This window comes from Melanotaenia boesemani, chromosome 23 (assembly GCF_017639745.1).
Source record: "Melanotaenia boesemani isolate fMelBoe1 chromosome 23, fMelBoe1.pri, whole genome shotgun sequence".
In the NCBI taxonomy this organism is placed as follows: domain Eukaryota; kingdom Metazoa; phylum Chordata; class Actinopteri; order Atheriniformes; family Melanotaeniidae; genus Melanotaenia; species Melanotaenia boesemani.
In genome coordinates this window covers 12,974,809-12,991,268 of record NC_055704.1, presented here as the reverse complement: position 1 = coordinate 12,991,268, position 16,460 = coordinate 12,974,809, and the positions used below count along the sequence as shown (strand labels likewise).

Below are 16,460 nucleotides of genomic sequence, written 5' to 3'. Positions count from 1 at the left end.
TTACTGCAAAACAGATGTTGCACTCTCCCAAAGACTTCACATGGTGACAGAGGGGGAATTGTCAAGACTAGCCTTTATAATATAATGATAGAAATAATGGGAACTTTCTTTGGATTTAAACGAGTTGAACCTTATGCACATGGATGCAAATGAACTGCAGCATTTGATAAGGTAAGCTACCATTTAAAACACAAGTTCAAATGCATTTTAAGTCCATGTCTTGTGCGTATTTGTGGGGCTCTGCAGTTTCTTCTAGCACTCAAACATGCAGAATTTGAAGATATTTATATTAGAATCTAAACTGGATTGCTCCATTTCCTTTATTTCACCTTTTAGAGTAACAAGGCCAAGCGGAACTCTTGAAGCTCTTGAAGCAAGCATCTAATTTTATGAGGAATATGCAAAATAAAACATGCAAACACTTCCCAAACTAAAGCAAAACAAGGTTAAATCACTGAAAAAATGTGCAAAATCTCAGAGTTGAGCACATTGTAGCTAAGTACTCTGAGGGAGAAAACACTTCACTTTGAGGAAGTACCTCTGGCTCAGGGGAAATAGCCCAAATCTGTCGGATAATAACTCAGCCTCTGCACAGATCCTCTACACTGCTCCACATTCACAAGCAGAGTGTTGTCCGGACTCACAGGGGTGGTGACAGAGGGCTGACTTATAATGAAGCTGTGTCCCGGCTTTGTTGTGTTTTAAACCATAAATCATCTTAGTTTTTACATGTACTTTCTCATCATCTTCAACAGGAACTATTTGTGTGCCTTAATATGTTTAATGTGAGTTTATATGTGTAACAGATACAGAAAGACAGCCTTAGCGATCACAGTGATTTTGTTTGTTTTAGTATGTTGCTCTCTCTCACATCATATTTTGTATCACAGATACCAATATTTGCAGAGTGCTTCAAGTTTACAAAATAACCTAGTGGCTTGGATTCACAAAAACATGAAACCCAACTAAAAATACGAGATAGCGAAAAATAAAACCAGTTAAAACTGAATAAAGCCAGCAGATGTAAAAGTGGAGTAACTGCAAAAAGAGGAGAGCAAAGGGTCAGGAGAGCACATGACAACTTTAATTATAGCCCACACTGTTATGCTTTCCTTCTTCTTGGAATGCCACTACCATGTGACATTCTTACATCCTATATAATTCTCATATATAGAAGGCTAAATATGCACAAATTGAAATAAAAATCTTTTAAAAATGTGAGATTTAAAAAAAGAACATTTAAAATGAATGTTTAAATTGGATTTCAGAACTGATAAATGGATATGTTGAAACTGAAACACATGTCTGGCCTGCTTATATGGAAATTCGAAATCCAGGTTTAATGTAATTTTTTTGGCAGCGTTTTGCCTTATTTGATATTATCAGTAAGAAATAGATGTAGCATAATGCCCCTCAGGACATATTTTGAGTTGATGCAGCACCGATTTGAAAATATTTTTTGTTTGGTGCATCTCTTCAGTAGTCTGCATATAATTTAGTTTTACTGTATCCAAACACTTGTTCAGTTATATAGTTTACCACGGTCACCTCTAGGGGGCAGAGCACGCTGTTTGTGGCTCAGTGCTGCCAGGCATCCTTAGAGTAAGAGGCCAGAAATGTGTGAAGCAGATGCTGATGTACCAATAAGTTTGTAGATTCTACCTGATCTTTGTCAGCAAGAAATAAAACAGAATTTTTCCTACACCCCAGTACTGTCAGCCTGGGTGATGTAAAACTGACATAACCAGGTCCATATCAGGTCCAGGTCCAAGGGTGCATTTGCATTAGGATAGTCCAGGGACTTGGTTTGACTGGGCAGGGAATTCTGACAATTTTTGCACCTTTGTTTGGTTTGGTTTGCTTTCACACTGCAGACCAACCTGCCTTAAATGTGTCATGCAGTTAGAAGAGCTGCTCACTAGGGTACAGTATTTCCCCAAATGTCAGCTGACCAACAAGAAAGAAGAAGACAATCTGGGCTATTGATTGGTCTGGACCGAGACTGGTCTTTGTGTTTCTGCTTTATTTTGGTGTACTATGGTCATCTGCTTCATTTTGGTGTGCTATGATCAGCAGGACATTGGGTACAAATGTACAATATGGGTAAAGATAAGTGATCAGTTAGGAAACATTAAGAAGCACATGGGCAAATCGTAAAATTGATCTGATCTAATATCTCATACACAAGTCTACTAAATGAATAAATCTTTTAAAAATAAGTCAATTGTATCTTGTGGAAGAAATTTTACTTCTTATGCTCTATATATAATATTATAATCACACCTATAATTACTCCCTTTTGTTTGGGATATCAGCTTGTTATGGTATGTGGGCTTTGTCTGAAGACTGGAAGAAAGTGGTGCCACTCAGTCTTCTATTCCTCAATTTATTATTTTGCTGTTTGACCTTCAGCTGGGGACCAGCTGAATAAAACTGTTTTTCTCTGATGAATTCCCAGAGTCTCTCCTGACTTCACGCGTGTCGGGACGACCACTCTCATTACTTGCAAGTAATTCTTTATTCAATACTACTCCTGTAATAAACTTTTTATACTTTTACTCATTCCAGACTCTTGGTAATTTTTCTACAACAATCTACAGTGGGTGGGATCTGCTTAATCACAGAAGGAACAAAAGACTGCGTAGTTGTTTGGGTACATCATAGCGTCAACCAGAAGGCAGCAGTAAGAACTTGGTCTACACAGTGTGGCCTGGTTGGCTGGTCTGGTATTTGTCAGCCATTTTTTCTCCCATTTGTCCTCAAATTCCTCTGCCGAATATCAATAATCTTAAAACACACGTTTACAACAGTATTTAAGCTTTTTGTCCTTCAAAAAAAAAAAAAACAGCAGATAAAGGAAAAGGCTAATTAACTGTATTCGTCAAATCTAATCAAAGCCACTAAATGTTGAGTGAATTTTACTTTAAATAGATTTTTTAAGATTTTCCCTCACTGATATCACAGCTATGTTTCATTGGCTGCATTAACAAATTTATTCAGTGTAATGAAATAACCAAAATGACATTAGATTTTACTCTTTCCTGCATATGAGTAGGAATTTCCTCTAAAACTGTTAACTGTCCATTTGTATCATTGCAACAAAACTGTTAAGCTATTCATAAAATGCCCTTAACTTGGCCTGTAATTATTAAACAGATAAATATAGTTAGGTGTTTAATTTTTACTTTATTTTTGTTTGAAATTAAACAACTTCACATGCAAAATAAGTGAAATAAGGACTTCACATACAGAGAAAATCTCATGCACACCTGTCCAATGCATGATGTGTTTTGCAGAGTCATGTCCCATTTTCTGTTTTAAAAATCCTTCCATTTCTTATTAAATGTGATGAATGTACTGTTTTTTATCTAATAAAGTTGTTAAATTAATATGTAAAGGTTGTACTTTATTTAAGTCATTTTAAGCCTTCCATAAGGAAAAGACAATCTCATAATTGTTGTTTTTTTTCCATGAACACAAGACAGTGACATGGGTGGGTGTGGTATGTTTTCAGTGTTGCTTGTCTAAATGTCCAGCTTTCATGAAATTTGGTGGAGAGGTGGAGCCTGGCCAGACAGATGAGACCAAATAAAACTGTAAATCAATAGACTGACTTTGGACTGAGATCTATGTGTACAGGTTACTGTGAGGCAGCTACTTGGGCTTGAGTTGAGAGTAAGTTCTTCCGTGAAACAACTATAGAGCTGTGTCAGGTAACCACACCTGCAAATGTTATTTGGAAGTCATGCAAAGAGAAACAGCTTCACAGGTAATAAGCCAAGCTAACTGCAGCACGATAAGGTTTTAACCAGATTTTCTGTATCTTCTCCAAATGAATCTTTGCTGAGGTAAGAGAAGTTATCCAAAGTTTTTTTATTTATTGATGTATAGTCTTTTTTTAATGACAAATAGTTTTATGTTTTTGTAAATATTTGTGATTTATGTCACATATATGCAAGCTTTAAACTACATTATTTGAATGCCTCTTCAGTTTAGTCCTGGGCTTTGACAAGAAGTGCAAAAGAGGCTATGTTTTACAAAAGGTTTGACCAAAACTTTAAACAAGTTGGATGAAAATTGAGTAACAATTTAATTCACCTCAAAAATTTCCAAGGGACAGACTTTGGCCACTGTGGAAAGTTTAACCTATTTTATAACAATCAGGGCCGGATTAAGGGACCCTTGGGCTGAGAGCGTCCAAGCTGTCCCCTACCTATATTAATATTGTGAAAATTGTCCATGACACAATGTAAAACTACATTTCTAAAAATTCTCAGTCAGTGGTGCAAATAGCAACACACTATACATTGTGGTGTAATTCACTGAATTATGTACATTTTGTTTCATGCTCATCAAGGTGGTCTATGTTGGAAATATTATGTTATCATTTATATTGTTTTGAGAGGCCTACCGCTATACGTGTCTAATGAGTTGTGCAACCATTTACCGTATCTAACCAAACCAGCTTGCTGAGGAAGTCCCCGGAAGGAGTGCTTTCCAACTCTGAAGTGCTGCTTGGTGTATAAGCACAAACAACATATATACAGTAGTGATGTGCGGTCTGCCCCCTAACCCGCGGGTCCCGCGGGTCTTGCAGGTTACCCGCGGTTCGGGTTGGGGCGGGTCAAAGAATTTTCGCTTCACTGCGGGGCGGGTTGGTGTGGTTTACTATTCTGAAATATCTAGTTCTATCTATTAATTTTATTTTTTGTCAAACTGAAAATAAAGACCTTAATCAGTGTCTACATTTTGTTACCATAATATGTAAGACAAAATATTTATCAGTTATTTAAACACAGGTCACGTTTTATAACGTAATGTTCACGTAGGCGCGTAGTAGGCTACGCATGCTACGTGCAGAAAGCGCCAAGCAGACAAGCGACAAAAGATGGAAGAAGAAGTGTTGAATAACATTCGCTCGGGAGTTTACGTCCTTAAAAAGAAGAAGGAGGGTCAAATGGCTAAATCACCGGTTTGGGACAGGTTCAACGAGGTAATCAGTGCACACAACAGCAGCAGCATTGGCTATGTGCTTTATAACACTTAAACGCTTAAACGCTTTAAAACACTTTATTTATTTGCCCATTTATGTTTATAGGCTTAACGTTCAAATGAAAATACATTTTGTGTTGCCAGTTTCCAGTGCCAATTTAGGAGACCATTCTCAGACTAAATAAAAGCATTCATCAATATCATAACATGTGTTTTAATGGGGAGGGGCGGGGCGGGTTAAAAAAATAGTAGCGGAGGTGCGGGGCGGTTTGGTGCGGTCCAATTATTTTAAAAGAGCGGGACCACTAATCACTAACAGTACCGTTCAAAAGTTTGGGGTCACTTTGCCATGGGATTCAATAGGGAAGTGACCCCAAACTTTTGAACAGTATTGTATATATGTTGTTTGTGCTTATGCACCAAGCAACACTTCAGAGTACCCATCCTTTTTGGAGTCCTTGGAAGGGGTGTTGGAAAGCACTCTTTCCGGGGACTTCCTCGTTCTGCTGGGGGACTTTAATGCCCACGTAGGCAATGACAGCGAGACCTGGAGGGGCATGATTGGGAGGAATGGCCCCCATGATCTGAATATGAGGTGGCTCAGGCAGGGAAAGCAGTGCTTCATCAACACTGTGTACAGTGGGGATGGGGGGCTGCTGACCTCGACTCGAGACGTTGTGGGGCGGTGGAAGGTATTCCTTCGAAGACCTTCTCAATCCCACCAACACGTCTTCCGATGAGGAAGCAGAGTCTGGGGACCCTGGTGTTGGCTGAGGTTGCTGAGGTGGTTAAAAAGCTCCTCGGTGGCAAGGCCCAGTGGGTGGATGAGGTCCACTTTGAGTTCCTTAAGACTCTGGATGCTGTAGAGCTGTCTTGGCTGAAACACCTCTGCAGCATTGCGTGGACATCTGGGAAAGTTCCCCTGGACTGGCAGACTGGGGTGGTGGTCCCCCTCTTCAAAAAGGGGAACCGGAGGGTGTGCTCTAACTACAGGGGGATCACACTACTCAGCCTCCATGGTAAGGTCTATTCAGGTGTACTAGAGAAGAGGGTCCGTTGGATAGTCGAACCTCGGATTGAGGAGGAGCAGTGTGGTTTTCGTCCCAGTTGTGGAACAGTGGACCTGCTCCACACTCTTTTCAGGGTCTTGGAGGGGGCATGGGAGTTCACTGAACCAGTCTACATGTACTTTGTGGGCTTGGAGAAGGCATTCGACCGTGTCTCCCAGGGACAAAAACGGACAAAAAAAAAAAAAAAAAAAAAGATGAACAAGAACCATAGGTGGACCGCCCAGAAAGAGGAGCAGATGGTTATTAGAAGTAAACGTCTGCTGTTGATAATTTATGTGTTACAGTATAATCTAACAAATGAGAGGAGAATAAAAAACTCATTCATCCTTCCAAATTCTAAATAGTCAGTGTAATACCTTTTGGAGATGCAAAGGCACGTAATAATGATGTGTAATTCCTTATTGATCCTGGAGGGACACTCTCCCCTTGTTTGCTTTGCTGTGGGCAGATCAGCCCTGTTCGATATCAACTGTCCAACATATCACAACTCATATGGCAGGGCTTTCCCTGCTTAGGCGGCTGCCCCCGTGACCTGACTCTGGATAAGCAGCAGACAATGGATGGATGGCATATATTCACATCTGCAGTGACTGATTATCACAATGACCTGGGTGTGTATGTAAATTGCAATGCTTCACTTAAAGTGCTTGAAAATTTTGTATAACACCTTATGACACAAAATAATTCAAAGTGCTTTTTATCAATGCAAGCACAGCTAATAGAACTCAGGCAGCAACAAGCAGTAGCTGACTGATAATTTACTGGAATAATGGGCTTGACTGAACTAATGTTGAAAACTACAGTGTTTTATTTATAGTCTCAGTATAGATAGAATGTTTATACTGAGTTCTTTCATTAAAACAGTCTGCCTATGTTTTTTTTTTTTTTTAACACTACCAGGAATTGAAACACTCGCTCTCCATCGAGGAGCAACCGGAGTATTGCTCTCACTGCAGTGTTATGTTGATAAAGCCATGCACATCACAGGAACGCTCACAGCTGAACGGGCTGAATCTAATGTCATTGTTTTCATTTGTAAGTTGTATTACGGCTTAAAATGGATTCACTATTTATAGGTTTTGTTGACATTACCACGTTTTCTGAGATCTGAACTTTAAGAATATGTGCGGCGACTGAATAAAATGGTTTAATCAGGACATTCAAAAAGTAACTTTTTTTTCTCAGTTTTTTGCCACTGCATTTCAGTCATTTATGGAAAAATTGTCAGCGATGAAGTTTGGAATTTGCGACACGACTTCACAAATGTGTTCTTAATGTACTTGGTTTCGTGGGACGTATCCGACGAATCCGCACTTCGAAGCGTGCCGACCCTGGATTGGGACACAGCTATTATTCTACGATTTAATCCCTCTGTATCTTGATGAAAATTGACTGCATGTGGTGAGTAGCCGAGGAAGATGAAGATCTTCTGATTGTTCAGTTTCATGTGAATGGACCTTTAAAAGAACGAGGAATCGTTTCTTTCTTTTAATACATTTCACACAAACCCAGATCTGAACAGTATTAATATTTTACATAGTGAGAATTTTTGGGTTCTTAATTAAAGGAATGATTGGAGCAACTGAGTCGGACTGGCTTGAGGCCCAAGATGTTTTGAAGAGTAAGTTGGAAAAGTAGTTGCCCAAACTATATTACAGTAAGATGGACATAGATACATTAACCTATAATAAAAAATGAAGAGACAATTTGTGGTGAACAGGTTGCAGACCTCCCTTATTATCCCAACTGATTATTAACTTTAGAACTAACCCAATCTGTCAACAATGACACTTGATAGTTCTTGATGAAATTCAGTTGAAGTTTATTTTGAAATATGTTCTTTAGGTAAAAAAAATATATGTGAAAGGATTTTATTTATTTATTTATCATTTAAAGATAATTTAATTAATTCAAACCATGTTGCAAATTCAACCAAACCAGTACTGGCTTCTGTTATGCATGCACTGATTTTGCATTTACAACACATCCAAATCCTTTAGAAATGTAGGAAGTTTTTTATTTGTTTTGTATTTTTGTTGCATTTTCAGTTCTGTTAGATCGTGTTTGATCAACAGATGACTAGGGGAGTGAGAATGGTACCACCAACCTTCCAGTCATTGGACGACCCGCTCTAACGTCTGAGCCACTGCCGTCCCAAAAAGTTTCCAAATTTTATCCACTTACTCAAACTAAAAGAAATATCCAGCTTAGCGGTTTATTTTTTGTTTTGTTTTATTTTTTTAAATCGAAGTACAGCTCTTTAAAGCCCCCTCCCCCCCCCCCCCCCCCCCCCCCAAAAAAAAAAAAAAATGGGGAGAAAAAGTCATCTTTTGTTTTTTCCCTTTAATACAACGTAAAAAAAAAATGTATATATACACACACACACACACATATATATATATATATATATATATGTATATTTATAATACCACTTTTTTCTGTGTTATATGTCAAATTATTGTAGTATAGTCTTATGGCTCCTGGTATCCACCAGGGGCCATAACACAAGTATCACATCGTGTACAACAGGGATTTGTACAATGTTTTTAGCAAACGTGATGCAAAAGGTCTCAGAAACTGTATGTATTAAGTGTGATACACACAGTGTTATAGGGCCTGTTTTTAATTGTCACATGTTCTCAAGTCAGGAATGAAGGAGGAATAATAACAATTTAGATTAAAAATACATTGGATTATTTTCTCATTTTCCCATAAGGGCTTCAATATTCACCCTTTGCTTGTTTGTGTTTGTCTTTAAATCCAGTACCAGATGATACCATTGCTGATTATGAGGGCCAGAGCTTATCTCAGCGTTTGCTTTCCAAAGAATGTCTCCATCTTCCTGTTCCTGGCTCTGTGTATCTTTTTCTTTCTACTATATCGTATAGAAATCATGGAGGTGAGGACTTTTTCAGCAGCAACAATTTGAAGCAGTAGTTTATTTATTTTTTTTGTTTACTTAATCAATTATTTGTTCATTTATTTTACTTGAAAATGTTTATGTAATGATTTTATGCAATGTAATTGTGAAGGATCGAGCTGGTACAAGGCAAGGACACAGTTGGTTTCAAAACAAGAACGGGTTTTATTTACCCAAAAGAATATTCACACAAAAAGTTTGGGCCCTTAAAAGAGGTCAAATGAACAAAACTAAACAAAAGTATAACAATAACTCAGAAAACTTTAAACTAACTGTTTAACATGTAACTCAAAAGAAACCAAACTAACACCAGAACCAAACTGACCTAACATACATGAAACAAAGGGACACTTAAATACTGGCTGATCAGACCAGTCTACAACACATGAGGGGTTAACAAATACTAACAACTACATTAAACAATGACACAAAACCTAAACAGTTAGTTCACTTTTCACTTAACAAAGAATTACCAAAAATGAAACAAGAAATCAAACTAATCAAAATCCATACAACAAATCTAAATATTTAAAGGTGTGGAGGCAACTGATCTCCCCCTCTGGAAGGAGCCAGCTTGGTCCAGGCCCAGGGCACTTCCTGCTCCTTGGCTTCTGCCAATTAAGCTCCCTTCTGCACCCAAGGGTCCATATGGCTCCCCCAGCACCATTTAAAGAAAGTACATGTTAAATACACAAACTTAAACAGAATTGAAAATACAATAGTGCTCCAATGTGCGCGCTAACAAAAGGGAACTAAAGCATTTCAACCTAATTTAAACCAAATATAAACAGTATTAACTCAAACTAACATAACTGAAATGTGTTGGTGTAGTGGGGGTTACCGCCTTTAAATGTGGGGCTGTAGGTACGGCCATCACAGTAATCCTCATCATGGTAGAAGCCACCATACGTGGCTGGTAGTTATAAACTGTCTCTTCTTTTTTATTCCTCCCGTGTTTTGACAGGTGGTAACCAGCATCAAGGTGCAACATTCCCCCAACATAGGATGGACTGTCAACCCGGTAGTAAAGTATAAACACAGTCATAGTATTCAGTTATTGTAACATCATTATTGGTAGCGTGATTCATAAATGTGGGCTTTCTTGATTGGCTTTAATTGTGAATTTGTCCTAAAAATTTCTCTAACTGATGAGCTGCATCATAAATTAAGTTCAAATGGCTGATTTGGCCTCATCAGCTAAACTCTACTGTGTTCCTTACCCATGACACCCCCCCACCCCCTTCCTAAGAGTAAAAAGGCAGATATATTCTTCTTATTAACACGGATTAACCTTCCTTACAGTTCATGCTTACTCATCTCCTACCTGTTCTTTCTTATGTAAATTCTATATATTAAATAGGAAATCAGTGAAGAATAATGGCCTTTAATCAAGATTTGTAAATAGACCATGTGATGCTATTACATCAGTGTTGTTGTATCTAAAATGTAAACATCAGGTTCAACATGTATTTTAACCACAAAAATCTTCCTATTTTATGCCAAATTATTAGGCACGAAGCAGCTTCCTGTGCTTCTGAATCACTGACATAAAACATCCCATAATATCAACTGCAATACACAACAACCTGAACCAAAAACAGGAAAAGATCCATTTAGTGAGTCTTAAACCGTGTTTCTGCTTCAATTTTCACGGCATCTTTCATCGTGGGCAGGACTTTTCAGCTCATTACAGCAGTCAGTATTTAGTCATTTTGAACAGTAAAAGCATGACTCTTCAATTGTTTGATTTCTCATCTCTTTTTTTCCAGTGTCAGAATAAAGTTAGCACCAGCATCACTTCAACTACTGAGCCTCACAAGAACAATGCCACCTGCACTTTCCAGCCGCTGTCCACAGAGGAGGCTGTTGAGATAGACTCCCTATTAGACTCCATTGCTTGGCCTGAAACTCTACCATTACTGTCTTGGTTTTCCCTGAATGAGACAAGTGATCCAGCCCACAGCTCTGTCACTATTCTTCCTAGGAGAGGTGGTGGTCAGTGGCACATAGGGGATGAGCTGGAGGTTTTCATCAAGATTTGTGACTTTTATGGCCGTCCCAAGACAAATGGAGGGGATGTCTTACTTGCCCGGCTGCACAGTCCTAGTCTTCTTGCAGGTGTGGCTGGGCAAGTGGTGGATCATAGCAATGGCTCTTACTCTGCTGTTTTCTTTTTACCTTGGGAAGGAAGCGCACTTGTTGAGGTAATATTAAAACTTAGCTATTCTGCTGTAGATGTAATCTCCCTCAATTGTTATTTAAAGCCTTTGCTCATCACCATTCTTTTGTTGCATAGCATATATCATATTCAGTTTAGACTACTTAAAGTGTCAGATATTGCAGTTGTATTTTCTACTTTGAAACATCAGCTCCCAATGTTTCTGTCAGTCTTGTAAAACCAGGCTTAGCTTAACCCTCCTGTTATCATTGGGCGTATTCCTGCAAGGACATTGGTAGCTTAGGTAGGGAAGAGCAAACATATAACAGTTTGCACGGAAACCCCCTATCCAAATATTTCCTCATTGTGCTTTGTAAACACATGATCTGCTCTCTCTCTCTCTCTCTCTCTCTCTCGCTCTCTCTCTCTAATGTCCGCTGGGAAAAAGGTTTACTGTCAATGACGTTTTGGAACAACTCATTGACAGCGTAGAGGAGAATATGTCCGAGACAGAGGATTGTGTTGAGGAGAACCCTGATTTTGTGGCAATCTCATCTGATAAGAGTGAGAGTGTTGACCCTCCCGTTGTCACTCAACCACCAGCAGACAGGATCCCTTTCAAAAAATGGAAAGATGATATGGTTCCTTTCCCCACTTTAACAGCCGGATAGACTTAGCGCTTCTAATATTATCAAAATAGTTGCAGGTCCCACGTTGAAAACAAGAAGTTTGACCTGATGGTGGTGCTGCAGGAAAGGCCATATTATTACCAAAACCAACAGGGTTCAGACTCTTGTGGTAATTAATTGTTCCTGTAAATTTGAGAAAATTTGGATGAAAACTTTTCAAGAAAAATTGATTCTAATTTAAAAGTTTGATCTATTGGTGGCACTAGAAGACAGATTAAGGTTTCATTATCAAGAGGTCATTTATGTATTCAACAAAAAAAACATAGTGCCTGACACAAAAACTTAACAATTTTCTGTAAATCATTTTCTGGAGGCAAATATCCCTGTTGTCAGATTTACCTGAAGGGTGAAATGTGTTAGTAATATTTGAGGATAATAGAAGGGTTAAGTGCCTTGATCCACTATATAAATACAAATTATTTTGCTGTTTGGGGATCAGTTCTCCAAAGGGATGTATTTCTATTAATAATATTACTTATTAATAGAAATACTAATTTGATTCTGTACAGCAGAGGCTAATTAGGATTGATGAGGTTTTTGGTGAGTACTCTTGTTCCCTGCCCTAACAGGTGACCCTGGTTCACTCCAGCGAAGCAGTGACAGTGCTGCAGAGTCTTACCCAAGAACAACCTGACAGAATTTATTTCCAAAGCCTTTTCCGCTCAGGCTCAGTCACTGAAACTACCACTTGTAATGTGTGCCTTAATGCGACCCAGCAGCAGCTGTGCAACTACACAGACCTTCACACAGGAGATCCCTGGTTCTGCTACAAGCCAAAGAAGTTAGCGTGTGATGCCAGGGTCACCCACACCTACGGAGGATTCAGAAAGAAACTCAGTCCCAAAGAGGAGAAACTGTTTCAAAGGCAAGTATTATCTATGCAACAATCCTTTGTCGGAATTATCAGGCAGTACAGACTGAATGTAAAAATGCCTGAATCACTCTAGATTCACCTAGGCCTTAAACTGTTCTGGAGCACTTGGGGGGTGAGATGCTGCCCTTCACAACACATCACACACCAACAACTAGATAAAAAACACACTTTCACCATCAGAAATAAAGTAAAAAAAAAAGAAAAAAAAGAAAAAGAAACTGAAGTACAGACCAAAAAACTGGAAAAATGAGGACAAAGTACATCAGCAGGCCACAAGATAAGAATAAGTATCAGATTAGATTTTACTGCCAGAGCTAAAAGAAAAAACAGGATGAGAAACAGGTGCAGAATTAACCTTGTTTTTGCTATCAGTGAGTAATAACTGGTTAGCTCTCTTGTTCTGTGTGATGTCATTTTACCTCAGTTCTCTGTATCATGGCTAAAAATAACACAACATCACAACGACATGTTCCTCTCCATCCATCGATACTCTACACCTGCTTATTCCAATGCAGGGTTGGGACAGGTCCACAGTCCATCGCAGGGCCAATACAGAGAGACAAATAACCACTCACACTCACTCACTCCTATAGAGGATTTACAGACACCAGCTAACCTAACATGCCTGTATTTGGACTGTAGGAAGTAGCAGAAGTACCTGGAGAGATATGTTAATGTTCATATAAAAAATAGCTCATTCTGTACAAATTTTAAATGGATCAGAACAACATCACAGCAATTTCAAGTCTTTAAAGTTTGCAGCATTTTCAAAGGTTCTAGGCTTATTTGCATTACATGACACTGTTGAATATGCAAATTAAGTTTCATGTAATTTATTATTAGCCACACTCAAATACTTTAAAAATATAAACAAGCAAAAAGCACATAGGAAATTTAGAACATTTTGTTTTTTTCTTGGTGTGTTTGTCCATTACTCCACAATTTCTGCAGTTGCTGTCAATGTTTTAGCCAGCCTCCTCATCATGCCAACAAATTGATATGCATGGTTGTCCATGAGCTGTAATTTCATGACAGTGGTGTTCCAGTCCTAAACTGTAGAGGGCGCCAAAGATATAAGTATTGGCTACACTAATGGGGGATTTACAACACTGCTTACATAAAATGAATTTGATTTAATATAGTTGTAGTAAATGGACTGTACTTGTATAGCTCTTTGCTAGTCATATGTTGACCACTCAAAGGGCTTTTACACTACATCACATTCACCCTTCACCACACTCATTTAACATTTTGTTTGTTTGTTTCTTTATTTAATAACAGTTCTGTCCAGTCAAATTTTTTTTATGTTTTATGCTTTGCTTCAGTGATGTCAACATGAAAGTTGTGATTCCAGCATCAGGACCTGCAAACATCACTGTGTTACCGACATTGAAAGGTAAAGCCTTTTTATTCTTTATATTGTTTATTTACCTAATAATTTTCATTGAGCCGTGATTCTTAAACTTAATGATAAATATTATGCAAAATAGTTCCCAACAAACTGTTAATAGTAAACCCATTTGACAAAAGTAAAAAAAAAATGTAAATGCTGCATTTAAAGTATATGAAGCAGTAACTCCTGCTGATGGAAAATCTCCACAAGTAGTCTTGAACTAATGCTGCAGGCATTTAGCCATCCCTCCAGAACATCTCAAGAACATTTCAGGCTTGAAGTACATGCATTAAAAAAGCAAAGGTTTAATGCAAAATACCTTCAGGGAAATGTATAAGATTTTATTTTATTCATGCTCTGTTTTAGTGTGCAACAATGCCTGCACAAATATTCATGTAGAAGTCATAAGAAGGAAACTTTCCTGCTTCTCTTTGCAAAATCTAAACACGCCTAATGCAATATTTTGAATAAGAGCAGTGGAGAATTTCACGAGTGTAACACCATTCATCTGGTTAACACAGATCATGTTTAGGGCTTTGAAGAAACATTCTTTTGGATCTTTTTGTTGAATTAGTTTGAAAGTCAATAAAAACAAAAACAAAAGAAAGACATTTTTTTTTCTTTTACTTTTTCTTAGATCAACCAAAGATGAAAAGCAGCCTAGTGACAAATAGACCCTCTGGCTTTTACTACATGGGTCTGTGGCAAGCATTAGATGGCACCATAATCCATCAGTTCAACACCTCCACAGCAGTCAGTCAGTGTCTAAAGGGCAAGACTGTCCACCTGTACGGAGACTCCACAATCAGGCAGTGGTTTGAATACCTCAACAACGCCTTACCAGGTAGTGTCTCAGAAGGGATTTCTGGCAGCACCTTCATTCTGTTTACACTGCATACTAATTTGTTTTTATGGCATACTTTTAGATCTCAAGGAATTTGACCTGCACAGCTTGAAAAAAAATGGACCTTTTATGGCCCTGGATTATGCAAACAACATTTTAGTGACGTACCGCTGCCATGGACCACCCATTCGTTTTTCCACAGTGCCAGTCAGCCAGCTCCATTATGTTGCAAATGAACTAGACAGTGTAGATGGAGGCACCAACACTGTTGTAGTCATTGGTATCTGGTCACACTTCAGCTCTTATCCTATTGAGGTCTACATCCGGCGTCTGCAAAGCATCCGTAAGGCGGTGGTAAGGCTACTGTCCAGGGCTCCAGGTACACGAGTCATCATCCGGACTGCAAACCCTAAAGCTCTGACAGTCTACGAGACGCTGACCAACAGTGATTGGTACTCAATGCAGCGCGACAAGGTGCTCAGGGCCATGTTCGAAGGAGTTGAAGTTCACGTGGTAGATGCCTGGGAGATGAGCTTGGCACACCAACTGCCGCACAGCCTGCATCCACAAGCTCCCATTATCAAGAATATGATTAATGTCCTCTTGTCGCACATTTGTGTTGGCATAACCATTGTAAGGTATCCAAAATAATTAACCAAGGAAAAACACACACATAAGGCTCCATCAGTTTTAACAACATAAGCACAGAATGACAACACCAGCAGAAGAATGCATATGTGAAATAACTTTCCTCAAGCAGGGAAGTTAAATCACCTAAAGAAAACCAGTACAGACAAATAAGCAACACAGGCACAGAAGGAATATGATCAAACTTATTGAACTTCTGAAATTTCAGAAGATGTAGTAACTCATTAACCAACACAAAAGCTGACAGAGAGTATCGTGTAGAACATCCTTGTTGCACCAGTATGTCTTTAAAAAGCAAATCAGGTTGGATGGGGAACATCACTGCCATCTTCAGGACACTCCAAAGATTCTCACTCAGGTTCAGCTCCAGACTGTGAGTGGGGAACTCTGGTGCTTTAACTGTGTTTTTCTGAAACAACTTTTCTATTTTGTTGGTAGTTTGCTTGAGGTCAGTCTGAAAGCCTGAGCCAGGGGGGTTCAGCTCCGGTCCTCAAGGGCCACAGTCCTGCAGGTTTTTGATGTGTCCCTGCTCCAAAACCACCTGACTTAAATTGATGAGTCATTGTGCAAAACTTAATAGGCTGTTGGATCCATGTAATTTGAGTCAGGTGTGTTGAAGCAGGAAACATTGGAAAATCTGCAGGATAGCAGCCCTCGAGGACCGACTTTGGACACCCCTGGCCTGAGCTGTCTTTACCCTAACTAGTCTCCGTTTACACATTAAAACATTTCCACAAAATGATGTCATGATCATGTCTGAGTGTAGGGACGGCATTAATGAGGTGATGCTTGGTGGCATCCCCTTTTATATGCCACCAAGCATCAAGCAATTCCACTGCTAGGAATTGTGGCCAAAACAGCTGGAATGATTA

At 38.9% G+C, this 16,460-nt stretch overlaps 1 protein-coding gene across 1 annotated transcript; it reads left to right on the top strand.

The window, feature by feature from the left end:
• Positions 1-3,681: 3,681 nt before the first annotated feature.
• On the top strand, positions 3,682-16,129 carry LOC121634899 (NXPE family member 3-like). Its single transcript, XM_041977860.1, has 8 exons — positions 3,682-3,848; positions 8,827-8,961; positions 9,947-10,003; positions 10,752-11,186; positions 12,399-12,694; positions 14,029-14,099; positions 14,734-14,940; positions 15,023-16,129. Exons 2-8 carry the CDS (start codon positions 8,833-8,835, stop codon positions 15,589-15,591), a joined length of 1,764 nt encoding a protein of 587 aa, XP_041833794.1. The 5' UTR covers positions 3,682-3,848; positions 8,827-8,832; the 3' UTR covers positions 15,592-16,129.
• Positions 16,130-16,460: the final 331 nt, after the last annotated feature.

Coding starts and splice junctions, on each gene's coding strand:
- LOC121634899 (XM_041977860.1), top strand. CDS start 8,833: ATGATACCATTGCTGATTATGAGGGCCAGAGCTTATCTCAGCGTTTGC. Junction 10,004..10,751: donor TAGGATGGACTGTCAACCCG/GTAGTAAAGTAT, acceptor CTTTTTTTCCAG/TGTCAGAATAAAGTTAGCAC. Junction 12,695..14,028: donor GAGGAGAAACTGTTTCAAAG/GCAAGTATTATC, acceptor GCTTTGCTTCAG/TGATGTCAACATGAAAGTTG.